Source organism: Marmota flaviventris, chromosome 7, assembly GCF_047511675.1.
Source record: "Marmota flaviventris isolate mMarFla1 chromosome 7, mMarFla1.hap1, whole genome shotgun sequence".
Classification (NCBI taxonomy): Eukaryota; Metazoa; Chordata; class Mammalia; order Rodentia; family Sciuridae; genus Marmota; species Marmota flaviventris.
In genome coordinates, this window is record NC_092504.1 from 39,168,153 (window position 1) to 39,183,360 (window position 15,208).

The following is a 15,208-nucleotide window of genomic DNA, read 5'->3' on the forward strand; positions in this document are numbered from 1 at the left end:
AGCCAGCCCTATGCTGAGTACAGAAAGCAAGCCAGATGGAGCATACATCCTCATGGAGTTTACCCTATGGGGGTAAATGTCCATTTTTAACAAATGCAAAAAAAAGGTTCTGACACATGATAAAGCTTCAGTTAAGTGCCTGTAATAGGGATCTGATATAGGTGAGGGAAGGCTTGTATAAAGGATCAATGCTTCTGCTAAACTGAAGCCGAGTTGGTCAGAAGAGGAGATGCCTTTCATGCTAGGGCAGCATGTGCAAAAGAAAACCAAAAAGAGGCCATAGTGGCAGAATATTCTAGGGGATGTGATAGTAAACACAATTATCAGGACCAGACTAGGAGGGCTTTTCAGGCTCTGTTCAAGAGGACTGTCCTTGTCTAATTATTAGGAGTAATCGAATATAAAGTTTTTAAGATATAATAGGAATAGTGGGACCTGATACTTAAATCATGCCAGATGCACAGAAGATACATGTCAACAAGGAGACTTGAAGAAACCAGACAGTGATGGTGGGGTTGAGATGTGAATAAGAACCCTCTAGGTGTGGGTTAGGTGGTATGCTTTTATTTGTTCTGTTACTATTGATCTGGTTGGGGATAGGTACAGGGACAGGAAATTCACTTTGACTCCTATGCATGCAAGAGGTATATATATAATAGGTGCTCAAAAACCCTTTGCTGAATGAAGGAGTAATCTACCTGCAACAAGTCCTAAGACACAAATTTGCTGGCTAATTAGAGGGGTAGTCAAGTCATTCTTTATGTTTAATTCTGTCACTAATTTTCCTAACAGGGTAACAACCTTATTTTATAGTCAAAAGCAAGGTTGGTCTGTTTTACTTAGGGTTAACTGGCGTTTGTTTGCGGAATAAAATGACAAACTTCCATTGTGATGACAACACTTAGCAATGACAAGGCATTGCACACCAATAGCTTATGCACACCATCCCCAACTTACCAGATGTGAATAGGTTTTAATCCAGATCAACAGGTTAGAGGGAAATACTCCAGGATGTTTATCTCTGGGTATTGAGAAAAGTGATTTCAGTTTTTGTTTTTCCTACATTTTTCTGGGGTAACCATGGATTACTTTGAAAATTATAAAAAAGTAAAAGAAGCTATTTTGATTCCAATACTTTATTTTCTTTCATTTAGGTTCTGCTGGTGTGGTATAGGAGCAATCATCATTCATAGACCTCGAGGGGATCTTACCTGGCTCTGTCTTTTCCAAGAAATCATGCAATGATTTCCTCAGTTCAGGGTAGGTTGTGGGTAGTAACCACACCCTCTATTTCACATCACTGAAAGTAGAAAATATTTTCTAAATTGTGTAATAGTCCTTGGCTTTCTATCTTGAAAATAGCATGAAGAAACTGCCAGATCTCATTTTGCTGTTGTGTATAAACTGTTTAAAACTGATAAACTTAATCAACAAAGGGTTGTAGGTAGCAAAAACTGGGCTCTAAGTGGAATAAAGTAGGGAGAAAAAATTACATACTTGATATATTCTGTCAATAGATGCAACTCCAGGTTCTGAGAATGAGAAGGAAGCACAGGTTTGAGGAAAATCCAATTCAAAAAGATAATTGTAACGAATTTGTTTACATCGTGATTTCTGCAAATGTATTTGATTTTATTACATTATTACTAGATTAGTGACAGAAGTAAATTTGAAAAGCAAACTTTATCTGTTCCAAAGTTTTGATCTGGGCAGTTTACTTTTTTCCCTCTTTTTTAAAAAGGAAAATTACACTTGCGAATTATGCAGATAACATTTGGAAAGTTTTTTCAAAGTAATTTTCTTTTTTTTTTTTGAGGGGGGGGGAGAGAGAGAGAATTTTAATATTTATTTTTTAGTTATCGGCAGACACAACATCTTTGTTTGTATGTGGTGCTGAGGCTTGAACCCGGGCCGCACGCATGCCAGGCGAGCACGCTACCGCTTGAGCCACATCCCCAGCCCCAAAGTAATTTTCAAAGTAAAAATGATGCACACTATCGTCGTTCATGCTTTCTCAAAATACCACACAAACCAACAGCTACAATGTTTTTTTATTTTTAACAAAAAGAATGTAAGGAGGGCGAGAAAAATAGGGTAAGAAAAGATAGGATATAAAGTGTGATGTGTCTCTGGACACCCCCCTCTCTGCCTGCCCCAACACCCGAAGTTATTAAATAATTTAAAGGACACCATTTACAGTACCAGAACACCATTAAAATAATTGTTTTTATCAGGGTCAAAAAATACAGTGATTATGAATGTGCCGTGACCAGTTATGGAATTTTACAGGAAACAACTAGAGTCAGCAGTCCAACGGCGTGCACAGTGCCTTCAATTAATGCACTTGAGCATAATTACATTTCTGGCAGGGTCCACACCCCCAAGAAAAGGCAAAGCTAAGCATTTCATTTCTACATTCCAAACTCTGAAGTAGTCAGAGCCCAGTTTAAAAGAATAGTCACAGTGGATAAGAGATGCATATAAAAAAATACAAGGTGTTCCTTTCAAATCAGAGGAGTTGTGGGACTACATTCATTTCTTTTACAAAATGCTATTTAAAAAAGGACAGAGAATCCAGTTCGTGTTATGCTACAGACTTAGTAAGTATATTGCGTGTTTTGGTAGTCTTCAGGCTGCCTTTCATCTCCCCTCTAGCCCCAGGTTCCTTTAGCACGACACATGTGAGTCCTGAATAAACATAAAAATGCGTTTGCATCTCTTTGCAGACTTCAGAGCCTGCAGACCATATATTCCCCCATCAATGACCAAAGTTTTTCCTCTAGCTTTGTACACCTATTCTTGTATAACAGTGCATGGCACGAATGTACAAGAAAATATTGGGTTTAGTCTATACAGTTTCTAGAATAATTATGGAGTAAAATAAGTTAACTTTTCTAATGAGAATAGCTGACGGGCAGCATACATCTTTATTTTACATTTTAAAGTCTCTGCAGGCATCTACTTTGGTTAGTTATCAACAATTGTAACATAAGCACTGATCAGAGAACTGAGCAGCATTCCAATAACGTTAACAGATATATTATTTCTTTTTGAAATACTGGGAGAGCCCAGTTTTAAAATATTATTAAAATGTTCTAACATTTACACACTATGAAGAGTTAGATCTAATAAAATAAAATTTCTTCAAAAATAATCTTGCAGTGCTCTTTTAGGCATGCTCTGAGACGTTATCACCAGACATCCACACCTTGAAAATATGACTATCACGTATCCATACATCCCAACTCACACACACATAATTCTTTACACAGACCAAAAAACAAAACACCCCAAACCCTTATCCCATAAATTGAGGGAAAAAAAAAAAAAATCAATGGTTTTTGCAAATAAGTCTATATATCGGTCTGGATGTTCGTGTTGGGTGATTAAGCATCAGTTGTAGGTGATGTTGATGGCTGCAAGAAATCCAAGCAGCTTTGCAGGTCTTCGGCTAAAAGCCTTGATTTCAGCCTCATTTCACCTGCTTTCTGATGTCTCAGTATTAGAGGCCATTATTGCAAACATTCTTGGAATTCTTTTCTTTCTCCAGAAAGCAATGTATTTGTATGCATCACTTTTAGCCCTTTTCTTTTCACATAGGTTAAATAATTTAAAAAATTCCTTCTTCATACAGTTACTGTGGGAGGTATTGGCAGCTGTTAGATTTTCTTGTCCTTCAGATACAGTTTGACATTAGTTACATTACAATTGTAGATGCTGCCAGGAAAGTTATCAGTGAATCACAAGGGTTCATAAAAGGTGCTTGGTTAATATTCTTAATCATCAGTTTAGTTTCTCTCCAAAATGTTTGAAGTTTCTCAGAATCCAGTGCTCACCATATTTCCAATGGGTTTGGCCTGTGCTAGAAGTTGGTATGACTGCACCATGCGTAGAGACTCTCTTATCTCCAGATTAAGCTCCATCAATTTGTAGTTGGCTTCTGACATGTCCAGGTTGGAGCCTATAACTGCAAAGCTGCCCGTCTGACCCAGCGTCTGGTGATGAAAATAGATGTGTAACAGCGTCTGCACAGGGTCATCCTCACAGCTGCCGAAAATGTCATTGGGCCAGAGAGATCTGAAAACACATATTCTTTTTAAATTCTGAGGTGCAAACAATTGTTAGTTAAGATTAACTACATTTTAAGTTAACTGATATATCACAACAAAACTTCCTGGTGAATAACACGAAGCCTGTTTTGTGTGTCCATAGTACCAGGAACTGAATCCAGGCATGCTCTACTACTGGGCCATATCCCCACTCCCCCACCCAACCGCCCTTTTTTTGTTGGGTACTGGGGTTTGAATCCTGGGGTACTTAACCACTGAGTCACATCCCCAGCTTTTGTATTTTATTTCGACACAGGGTCTCACTAAGTTGCTGAGGCTGGCTTCTAACTGTGATCTTCCTTAGCCTCCCGAGTTGCTGAGATTACAGGTATGTACTACCAAGCCCGATGCCCAGCCCAGTGACCTGTTTTTAATTGTTTGAGCAAATATATTACTCAAAGTACCACCTGAGAGTGAAAAAAATCTGAAATTGGTATCATTTCAGTGATAACTACTGAAAATAAACGTGGATTTTTCCCTTCACAAAGACATGCTATTGAAATATCAAACCGAGAACCAAAACCTAAACTTTATAAATTTCCAGTCCAGTTACATAATGGCATCTTTATCTTTAAATCCTTTCACATTTTACCTGAAAGCTTTGACTTGTGCTACAGCTGATATAAATTCCTTATTTTTCAAAGTTTCAATTAGAGAATGAATGGCAGTTTCTATAGTGGTTTGTGCAGCTTTGGAAATGTCAATTTCTTCATTTTCAGAAGCAGCTTCAGCTTCTTTGAGGATACTTTCCAGCTGGGCAAGTTCCTCTGACATGTTGATGACCTAAAACAAATACACCTTTAGGGACCCATTCCCATAGTCAGTACCACAAAGCATTTACCTGGCTATGAGGAGACACCTGATGGGGGAAGCGTTTTCTCTCATTTGTTAAACTTAGAAGTAGGGGCAGTTAAGATTTCATGTTTTCTATTCAGTGGGAATAAGTAATCCCAGCCACAGAATAGGCTTTAAAAATTCTTAACAAAGCAGCAATGAGTTGTAACTTACAGAATGATAATTTTAACGTGATTACATGTTATGATTTGGGTAGTAAAAAACATTTATGGGGGAGAACCATGAAAACTTTTTTGACAGTAGTCTTTATAAAATTCACTGGTTAAACTTTTAAAGCATGAACATATGTACACATATTTTCAGGGATTTAACAATTTAAAAAAATCATTTTCCTAATGAGAGCTTTAGTACCAGCTGGTAAGGGGAAAGGAGAAGTCATTACCCACGAACCTACACATTAAAGATTTTCAACATCCCAGGTGTTTTTAACCCGTTTGTTCTTGTTGCATTCACAGAACGGGATAGACATTCCATGGACAAGATGTTGGGGTTTCACTGTACAATTTGGTTTTTACTGAGGTGCTTTGCTTGACTTTTGATTACACATGATCTGTTTATACTTCAGAAACCGGTAAGGTCTTGAACCTCTGAATCCAGTACTTGCTGTCTGATTCACTAATAACATCCTGGCATAGGACATCATTTAAAAAAAAAAAAAAATTCCTCAACTGAAGAAAATGATTCAAGGTAAGTGACTTTTGATGTTAGCTAGCCTAACAAATGTATGTATACTTTAGTGTTTCAGTTACTGATGCCTAGGACAACTTAATATTTACCTCTGCTTCATTTTTTATTGTATTTACTTGGTTGATAAGTTTACAGTAGGCCTGGAACAGAAGCAGCAATTGAAAATGCAATTTGTATAACCTTCGGCAGAGCTCCAGTTCCTAGAAATAGATAACAGTACATTAAATTTAGGTGGGATTTTTTATGTTTGGCTATACAGCATATTTCCAGTAAAAAGAATTATAAATCATTATGTTAAATTTGTCTTGGCATTTATTTTTCTGCAGTAAGCAAGTTAATATGGTGTAAAGCTGATGAAAGACAGATGAAAGATGCTTTGAGGACAGGCATTAAAATAAAAACAAGGATCATTGTTGGTTACTAATTCACTTTTTGTATAAAGTACATTTTACATTGGATAAGTATAATATATCAGAAGGCAATATATTGGATGTTTAAAAAGGGTTCACTGTAATTTAAAACTTTAAATTCATAATGAAATAATTTATAAATGCATAGACTTTTGCCCCCATTGAGCTGTAGCTCTCACATCGAGATGTAGATCTCATTACATTTATCCACAAGTGCTTGATAAAGCAAAGTGAAACTGGGTAACCTCTTACCTAAAGGGTAGAAAAGTCTGTCTTTAAAATGAAGTCATTTTTCTAAAGAAAACCACTTGGTAGTCTCATTGACATGAGACTATGAAATTAACATGTGCACTCTGATTTTTTAAATTAAAAAAATTTAAAGGGAGATAGGTTAGTTATAGGTGAAGAAAAAGGCAACTGCTAGTTGTACATACATATTATAAAATCTCATTTTATTCAATCAACATTTCATGGATTAAGGCTATCAAAATTGAAGCACACACTACTTTTAAAGTAGTCCATGACAAAACATTACTAGGTCACAAAAGGACAATGGCAGATGAAAACCAGTTTGTCTGGCAAGGGTAAGTAGTCTATAAATCAAGACAGGTCACTTACTGCTAGAATTTCCATTTGCTAAGCAAGAAGGTGATCGGGTCACAAAAAATACAAAGAAAGAAAAAGACCAAGAATTAGTGTAAGAATCATTTTAAGTAGGGTCACAGATGTCCCAGGCAAACTGAAGAACATATATTCACACCCCAAAGAAAATTTTGTATTTCCAGAATACAGTTTTCTAGACATTTATTGCAGCAATTCAGGGTGCTTATTTAAAATTCTTTGCCAATTAACTGAAAAACATTTAAGCTATAGTTTATTTTTGTGTAGACAATATCAAGAATCAAATAGAACTAATGTGATGTTGAGAAACTTGACTACTGTAAGTTTCTATTTTTATATCCTTTCCAGAAATCCTCAAACAAAACCCAACTGCAATAAAACTTCCCATTAGTAAAGCCGACAACTTACAGTTAGAAAATAAGCAAATGAATTGTTTTTTCAGGAGTGGACTGGCTTATAATCTCACACAACAATCTTACTTAATATATACTCACCCATGAGGAGATCGTCTCTGGAGTAGCTCATTCTAGGCTTCCTACTGTTTAATGTCTAATTAGGTGCTAGGTTCCCTCTATTGGTGCTGAGTGAGCCACAGGGCAGAATATCAAAAGCAGATGTGTTTTACATTGCATTCCAAATGTAATTTAGTAAGTTTCAGAAATTGGACCTAACTAGGTTTGAATCAAAGAGATAATGTATGTAAAACACATAGTGAAAAGTTTTAATTTATGTTCTTGAAAATTACATTAAAATATTGATAGCAACTTGGAAGTGGTTTCAAAGAATGACTTCATGTAAATGTAGCTTCTAAAAGTCATTCTTAAGCCTGCTTTTATAAATAGTTCCCTCTGAAGGACTGTTTATATAACATTTATTCCTAGCAATTTAGAAAGGATTTGCTAAGCAAAGGTGAACTTTAGCTCCATTCTTCTTACCATAAATTACTTGGCTAGTCACATCCTGTAAACATTAGCTGAGTACAATCCAATGTCAGGCATATTAGCCTGAGGTTATACTTGAGGTTTTATTTCATATAATTTAGATTAGCATAAATACAATAGAACTGGCTCAATGTGTACATATCTGTAGCCTCTACTTTGAGATATAATGGAAAACAAACCAGAGCCTCTGACCATCACGATGACAGGAAACAGCAAAAATGTCATTCCACAACTCTGAATTATCAAAGATTAGTCTAAATATGCTAAAAGTGTAGTTTTTGCCGATGAACCTATATATGTATGATTTAAATTGTTGCTTGTAAGTACACTGAAATTTGCATGTACGTTCAATAAATATTGATTGCTTATTCTGCAAAAGACAGTACTGGCACAAAGGGACAGAGAGCAGATTAAGTTGTATAAAAAGGGCCTTGCATCCATAAGGACTTCATACTAGAGGAAATCATCATAATTTATCCAGGCATAATTTATTCACCCTTAGATAGGCTAATATGGATATTTATCCTGTTACTCTTAGATTTGCTTTCCTGACCAGACAATTTATTTGCAGAATACTAATGCAGAACAATTTTTTACTTTTCTAAAGGCAGATGCAACTAAAAGCCAACCTGGACTGTCAGATAGCCATCAGGCTTATCTAGGGAATGTTATTAAGCTTCAGTCACAAGCTGGCCTTTCAGTTTTATTAAAGTGAATTTTTCATTACTAAGCCAATATTTCATTCAACATAACTTTTACAGAGATTATTCTGATAACCAAAATGAAAAGGTTTACAAATATTTTCTATTTTCAGGAGTAGCAGGTGAGGACATTTGATCACACATTTGTTTTACCCGATACAGAAACGCGGCCAGAACAAGGGTAAGAGACTTACCTGTGCATCTGTGTTTATCCTATACATGTCCTCTTTGGCACCAAATGTCCTCTTACAATTGTCTAACCACTAAAGAAACAAGAAATAGTAAATTTTAATACAGTAACTGCATAAATGGCAGAACTAGTAACATTACAGCCTGTCCATATAAAACAGCACACTTAAAGGTATCTTGAGGTTCTAGGATTGGTGGTGAACATGCACTTTCATTTGCATTGGAGGTTAATCATTTATATGGACAAACGAAAGCGGAATACTCAACAAGATGACTGCACTTGTGAGTTTATTAGTGAAAACACAATGAACAGCCTTTTATTCTAGGAACCGATGCTGCCCCTTTCAGTAAAGATGATTCTTCAGCTGAGTACTGTGGCACATGCCCATAATCCCAGTGGCTTTGGGAGCCTGAGGCAGGAGGATTGCAAGTTCAAAGCCAGCCTCAGCAATTTAGCGAGGCCCTAAGCAACTCAGTGAGACCCTACATCTAAACGAAATACAAAAAGGGATAAGGATGTGGCTCAGTGGTTAAGTGCCCCTGGGTTGAATCCCTAGTACCAAAAAAAAAAAAAATTATTTTGCAGATTTTACTGAAAATCTTCACAATCTGTACCTGACCTTTGTCTAATACAAGTTGCGAAATGAAAGGTTTGTTTTTCCTCTGGTTGGCTTAATAAAAGCAACTGAGAATTAACCAAGTCTGCCTACCAGAAGTCTAATTCTCTGAAGGCTGGTGTCAGTTCTAATCAGTGAAACAGAAACCAAAATCCATTTAAATCTTGTTTTTATTTCTTTTCTTGTCTTTTTGGACAGTAATGAATGACAAACATGTTATCTCCAAAGAATATTGCCTGTAGAAGCCAAATGTTTTTCTTTACCTAGGGGTTGATATTAATTTAAAGTACATTTTCTTCAGTCAAATAAAAATAACAGCATTGTGGTAGAACAGAAAAGAATACTGAAGCCATAGAATTTCCAAAGCAAAGTGAAAGCTAAGAGCTTTCAAGTTTAGCTTCTAGGGTTTGACAGTTTGATACTGTTAGCTCTTTTGACATCCTAGTTTTTTTGTGTGTGTGATATTAAGCATAATAAAACTAATGTGTGTGTGTGTGTGTGTGTGTGTGTGTGTATGTGTGTATGTATGTATGTGTATCGATATCATTAGAGCTTTGAGAGAACCTACTAGCTACATTAAGGAGACACCAAAAACATTTTAGCATTAGACATTTAAAATTCTCTATTGACACTTAATGTGCTATATGCAAAGAATTAAAAATAGACAGCTCAGTTATTTCAAAAACAATCTCTTTGACCTTATGTCCCTTTTTCCCGTCAGTCTCCACTGGCCCTAAGGCTCTTTGCTTGACAGCATATCTGAAGAAAAACATGTTAAGCTTTTCTGGTGAGAGATGGCCAGTGACAATCATTGTCAAAAGCTATCAGCAGATTTTTTTTAATCAGCAAAATTCAGCTATCATGGAATTTGTTTTTAATCTTGGTTCACATAAAATGTTGAAAGTTTTATATACTGAATTATCATTACTGTGGCCAGGTTTGTCCAAGTGTATTAATATGCTGTAATACGCTGGAAAATAATAATTTAAGTTGATTATTTTTTAAATATTTATTTTTAGTTATAGTTGGATACATTACCTTTATTTATCTATTTATTTATTTGCTGAGGATCGAATGCAGGGTCTCACATGTACTAGGCAAGCACTCTACCACTGAGCCACAACCCCAGCCTTTCAGCTGATTATTTAATGACTTTTTTTTTTTTTTTTAATAATGCATACTTACTGATATAGTATTTTGGGGAGCACTATTCAATGTAATTATTTGATTTTCATCCTGTTAAAAGATAAGCACCAACCATGTAGCCTTGGGCTGCACCTGGCCCGTAAGGCACAGGCCCACACCTTTCCAGACACACATACAGACATGGTAGAGCGTGTGAATAGAGAACACTCCCCAGTGCCTGTTTTCCTGTCATGCTATTTTTTTTTTTTTTTTTTTACTCAAGGCTCAAATGAAGGTTAAAATTTATCATAACTGGTGAGGAGTTTTCCTTTCTGGGGATGTGGAGCTGGAGAGACATGAGTCAGAGGAGTGATACTTTTAAGATTCTACCTTAATTTGTAGGTTAGGCAATGATTTGTGAAGACACAAAAGGCAGAACCATAATAGGAAAAACTAATATAATAACATGGATTTAATTAAAATTTCTGGTCATCAAAAGGTGATCAGGTAGTCAAATACTAACCATAAAAGAAGGAAAAATATCTGTAATGCATTTATCAAAAAAAGAAAAAGGCTTATATTCTGAATAAAGAGCTCCTAGAAATAACCAAGAAAAACAACCCATTTTTAAAAATGGGCAAGGCACCTGAAAACATAATTTGCAAAATATCTAAATGAAGATATCCATATGAAAAGGTGCTCAAGTTTTAGTCATCAGTGAAATGCAAAATAATGAGATATCACCACACCCTTACCAGAATGACTAAACATTTTAAAAATTGGCAACACTGATAGCAAAGGTATGAAGCAATGGAAATTCCGTAAATACTTCTGATGGGACTATAAATTGATACAATAACCTCTTCTGGAAAACTGCTTGGCAGATTCTACTAAGGTCAAACATGTATATTCAATGACCTAGTAATTCCACTTTTAGACACCTAGCAGATAGGTGGACATTCATGTACAAAAGATCAGTGTAAGAAAGGACACAGCAGTACTAATTTACATCAGCAGATCTAATTTCATGATGTTGAAAGCCCTTTCCTTTTCTCCTGCCATCATTATTTCAGTCCAAATATAAGATGGCTCTCCCCTTACAAAGACAGCGAGCCTCAATACAAGTATTTTCTTTCCCTGAAGTAATCCCCCATGCCAAAATTTAATTGCCTAAAGTCCAAGATCATGTCCCCATTCTACAAAGTTTTTCTGTTGGGCTCAAATAACCTTTCTTTGAAATTATAGTCTATAATATTTTTCTGTTAGACCTGTATGTCCTTGGGAAGACTTTCATTAACAACACTTTTATTTGTAGCCATAACTTAAGTGTCTGTCAGTTATCTGAAAAGCTTGGTACCAGAAGTGTTTTGGATTTCGGAATAGTTGTAATAGAATGAGACATTTTGGAAATGTGACCCAAGTGTAAACACAAAATTCATTTATGTTTCATATGTAGCTTATGCATACAGAGTGAGGTATTTTTGCATAATACTTTTCATAATTTTCTGCATAAAACCAAGTTTTTGTACACTGAACTATCACAAAGCAAAGGTGTCATTCACCACCACCCACGGGGACAAACTGTGGTGGTTTGGCATCAACATCATTCCCAACTCTCACTTTAAATGCTTCTGATAATCATTTATAATGTTTTGAGTGTGACCCATCACAGGTCTGGTGTGGAGTTTTGCATTGTGGCAACATGTTTTAGTGTTCAAAAAAATTCAGATTTTAGAGCATTTTGAATTTCAGACTAGGGGTGCTCAATCTATAGTATGCGTGCTTTATGTTCCTATCTAGAAAATCTGAAAAAACAAGAACCAAGTTTTATACTTCATTTTTCATAGGTCTTTACATATGACAGTTCATTCATTAATAAGTATTAAATATCTGTATTCTAGAAAAAAGTCTCTACTGTGTGCAGTTTGTCTGAATGGGAGAAACATTTTTTCTTCTTTGTTTTCTGTACTTGCCAATGGAAAATATACTGGATTTATTCTCAGGGGACTGAGCCACTCTGTTTTTCAAGGCCAGACTGGAACTGAAGTACCATTTCTTAGCAGGTGATACCTATCATCTACGACATGCTCATTTCCTCCTTTGCTGGCTCCCCCAACCCCCCACACATCATGGGAAAAGATCCCAGTTTTGTCAGAGGTTGCATATTTCCTAGACCACAAGCCCATAACTGAGAAATACTGCTTCTATTTCCCCACTTGTAACGTTGACAGCAGTTGAATGGTCTACACACAGCTTTTTAGAGAGCTATTGGTTTTCAATGTGTAGGCGCTTAGAGAGCCAATTTTTAAAAGCCCAGATCAGGAATTCACTGTATAGAGTGGAAAGAGAGAGAGAGAGCTCATACCCAGCACACCCCAGTACTGAGAAGCCTGTGGTAAGAGGTCTTCTTTCCTGTATGGGCGAATTCTGCTGCCAGGTCAATCTTTCTAGTATCACAAGCAGATTAATTTTTTTTTTTTTTCCTTTGGACATGGTAAAAGAAGACTGACCTGCTCAGCTGCTTCTCTTTTCGCATTGTATGTATCCAGGTGTTCTTGCAATTCCAGAACACTGAACTTGAGTGTCTCCAGCAAACCACATGACATCAGCTGTCAAATCAGAAACACCGCAATCCAGGTTATCATTCCTGATCAGTCACAAGTTTGGCAACTTTTGGGCCATGGACTATCTGTTGGGTGGGTGTCAGATACTCCCTTACTACATTCTGTCTCAGTCTAAGGGACACTGAAACAGGAGTGTGGTGGGACTAGAGGGTGGCAAGAAATGGCATGTCAGACCATACACAACATCAGAGGCACCTCTTTGAAGCACTTTAACCCATATTTCTTTACCTATGTTGTTATTTAGTCATAAGTGGGCTTGGCAACAGTCAGGGAAAGACCAGGCGCTCTGGATATTCCACTCAGGAAGAATTGAGAGAGCACACATCATGGGTGGGTCTCTCTTCAGCTTATTTTTTGTAGTGCTAGGAATGAACCCAGGGCTCAGCACATGCTAGGCCACTGAGCTGCACCACTCAGCCCTGGGCAGGGAGGGGTGGGAGCCAGGGAATCACAGGGCACTGCATCTAATACACTGGAACCATGAGTTGCCAGATATTTATAATTGTTGAAAATATGAACTTTGACACTTTATAATTTCAAATTACTTTTAAAAAAGAACCATAACTGAATGAGGCTATTCAAATAGGCTACTTAATAAGGCTGCATGTAAAAACTTACGGTTTCAGCATCCACAAAGACTGTTGGGCATTCTGAACACATCATCATCACTTCCAGAGAACTTTTAAATTTGGTACCAATGCGCTGTAGACTCTCACCAAGAAAGCTGACTGCTTCATTAGTTATTTCTCCAAATTTTCTTTGAATTGTCTATGGTGAAAAGCGTAAGAAAAAGTTTAATATGTCATAAGAGTTCTTTTTTTTCACTTTTAAGTAAAGATGTATTTAATCAGGGCAAACTTCTATTTTAAAATGATTGTAGTGACATATAGAATTCTAGTAACTGACTTGCAAATCCATGTTTTATATATTTCTTCAGGAAATTTATAATTTTTTAAAATTATTATAAGACTTACAAAATGGAATTACTGAAAAAAATTAATGATACACGCTATTCATTCTCCTACTCTTGAGACCTCTATAGTCTAAGGACAATCATAAGCCTTTACATGTCTGAGGAATTAGCTTTTCTAAAGTCAAGTTCTACCTGAAAAGAAACTTATGGTAAATGTAGTTTCTGAGCCTTGGCTTTGGGCTGCCATCTGACTTAACTTTAACTAAAGTCATAAAATGCATTAAAGGTAGTACCTTCTCAGAATCCCAAGAATATTTTATTCACATAAAACAACCAGTTACCCAAAGTAAACAGTCAATAAATTAAGACAGTATCAACAGTAATAATTATTATGCAGATTGCTAATGTATACCTACATAAATATGTGTTAGTGCTGTTGGGTAGCATTAGGATTAAGAAAAAGCATAAGCCACAGTTTCAGGCACTGGGAAATAATGCCATTGTTAAGAAAAAGCACATATAGAAAACCAGCAATGAGGTAAGTACATAATTAAATAGATGCTCCTGTTAATAGGCACTTAAGAACATCTGGATGGTGCAGCTGGAAGCTGGAGTGGCTGGCAAAACTTCAGAGATGGGGCTGGGGATATAGCTCAGTGATAGAGCATCTATCTGCCTGCCTGGCATGCATGAGGCCCTGGATTTGATCCCCAGCACTGGGGTGAGGTGAGTAAGAAAACTTTAGAGAGAAGATGTCTTTAGCTGGGTCTTCCAAGATAAGTAAAGTTTGTGGAGATAGGGAGGAAAGGTGGTAGATAGTTCAGAGGATAATGACTTAACTAGTGGCATTTCTCTCTGCTTTACTTTCCCTCTCCACAGAAACCTAAAAATCTATCCATGTTCCATAGTGGTGGTGTGAATATTCTTATTAAAAAGCATTTAGCAGAGTGCCTTGCATGCAGTGAGTTTGCAATAAATGATCACACTTATTGGTTTAGGGTTGAAAGCAACCTTAATAGCCAAAATTGTCAAGGTCCCCACAGTTATGAAAGTTCTAATTCATTTTTCTTTTTTTGGTACTGGGGATTAAACTCAGGGGCACTCAACCACTGAGCCACATCTCTAGTCCTATTTTGTATTTTATTTAGAGACAGAGTTTCACTGAGTTGTTAGAGCCTTGCTTTTGCTGAGGCTAGCTTTGAACTTGCGATCCTCCTGCCTCAGCCTCTCGAGCCGCTGGGATTGGAGGTTTGTGCCACCACACCTGACAAAAGTTTCAATTCATTTTACACTTGACTAGAAGCTTTGTGATACTGTTTTGTAAGCTCCTTGAAGGCAGGGACTATGCTTTTATTTCTCTGGTGTCTGTGATGGTCCCTAGCATACTGAAGAAACTGCTCAGATATTGTGTTGAAG

General features: G+C 36.6%; 1 protein-coding gene across 10 annotated transcripts in view; it reads right to left on the reverse strand.

Annotated features, from left to right (window-relative positions):
* Positions 1-2,033: 2,033 nt before the first annotated feature.
* Positions 2,034-15,208, reverse strand: part of Fryl (FRY like transcription coactivator) — a 233,228-nt gene continuing 220,053 nt past the window's right edge. For 8 of the 10 annotated variants that reach the window (XM_071614271.1, XM_071614273.1, XM_071614269.1 and 5 more), the window contains 7 exons: positions 13,498-13,647; positions 12,766-12,864; positions 8,519-8,587; positions 6,680-6,697; positions 5,741-5,851; positions 4,702-4,892; positions 2,034-4,077 (listed from right to left, as the gene is read on the reverse strand). In XM_071614271.1, coding sequence (XP_071470372.1) covers positions 3,819-4,077; positions 4,702-4,892; positions 5,741-5,851; positions 6,680-6,697; positions 8,519-8,587; positions 12,766-12,864; positions 13,498-13,647 — 897 coding nt within the window. In that variant the 3' untranslated portion in view covers positions 2,034-3,818. The remainder of the gene's footprint in view (positions 4,078-4,701; positions 4,893-5,740; positions 5,852-6,679; positions 6,698-8,518; positions 8,588-12,765; positions 12,865-13,497; positions 13,648-15,208) is intronic. The other 2 variants (XM_071614270.1, XM_071614267.1) reach the window with 1 other exon arrangement.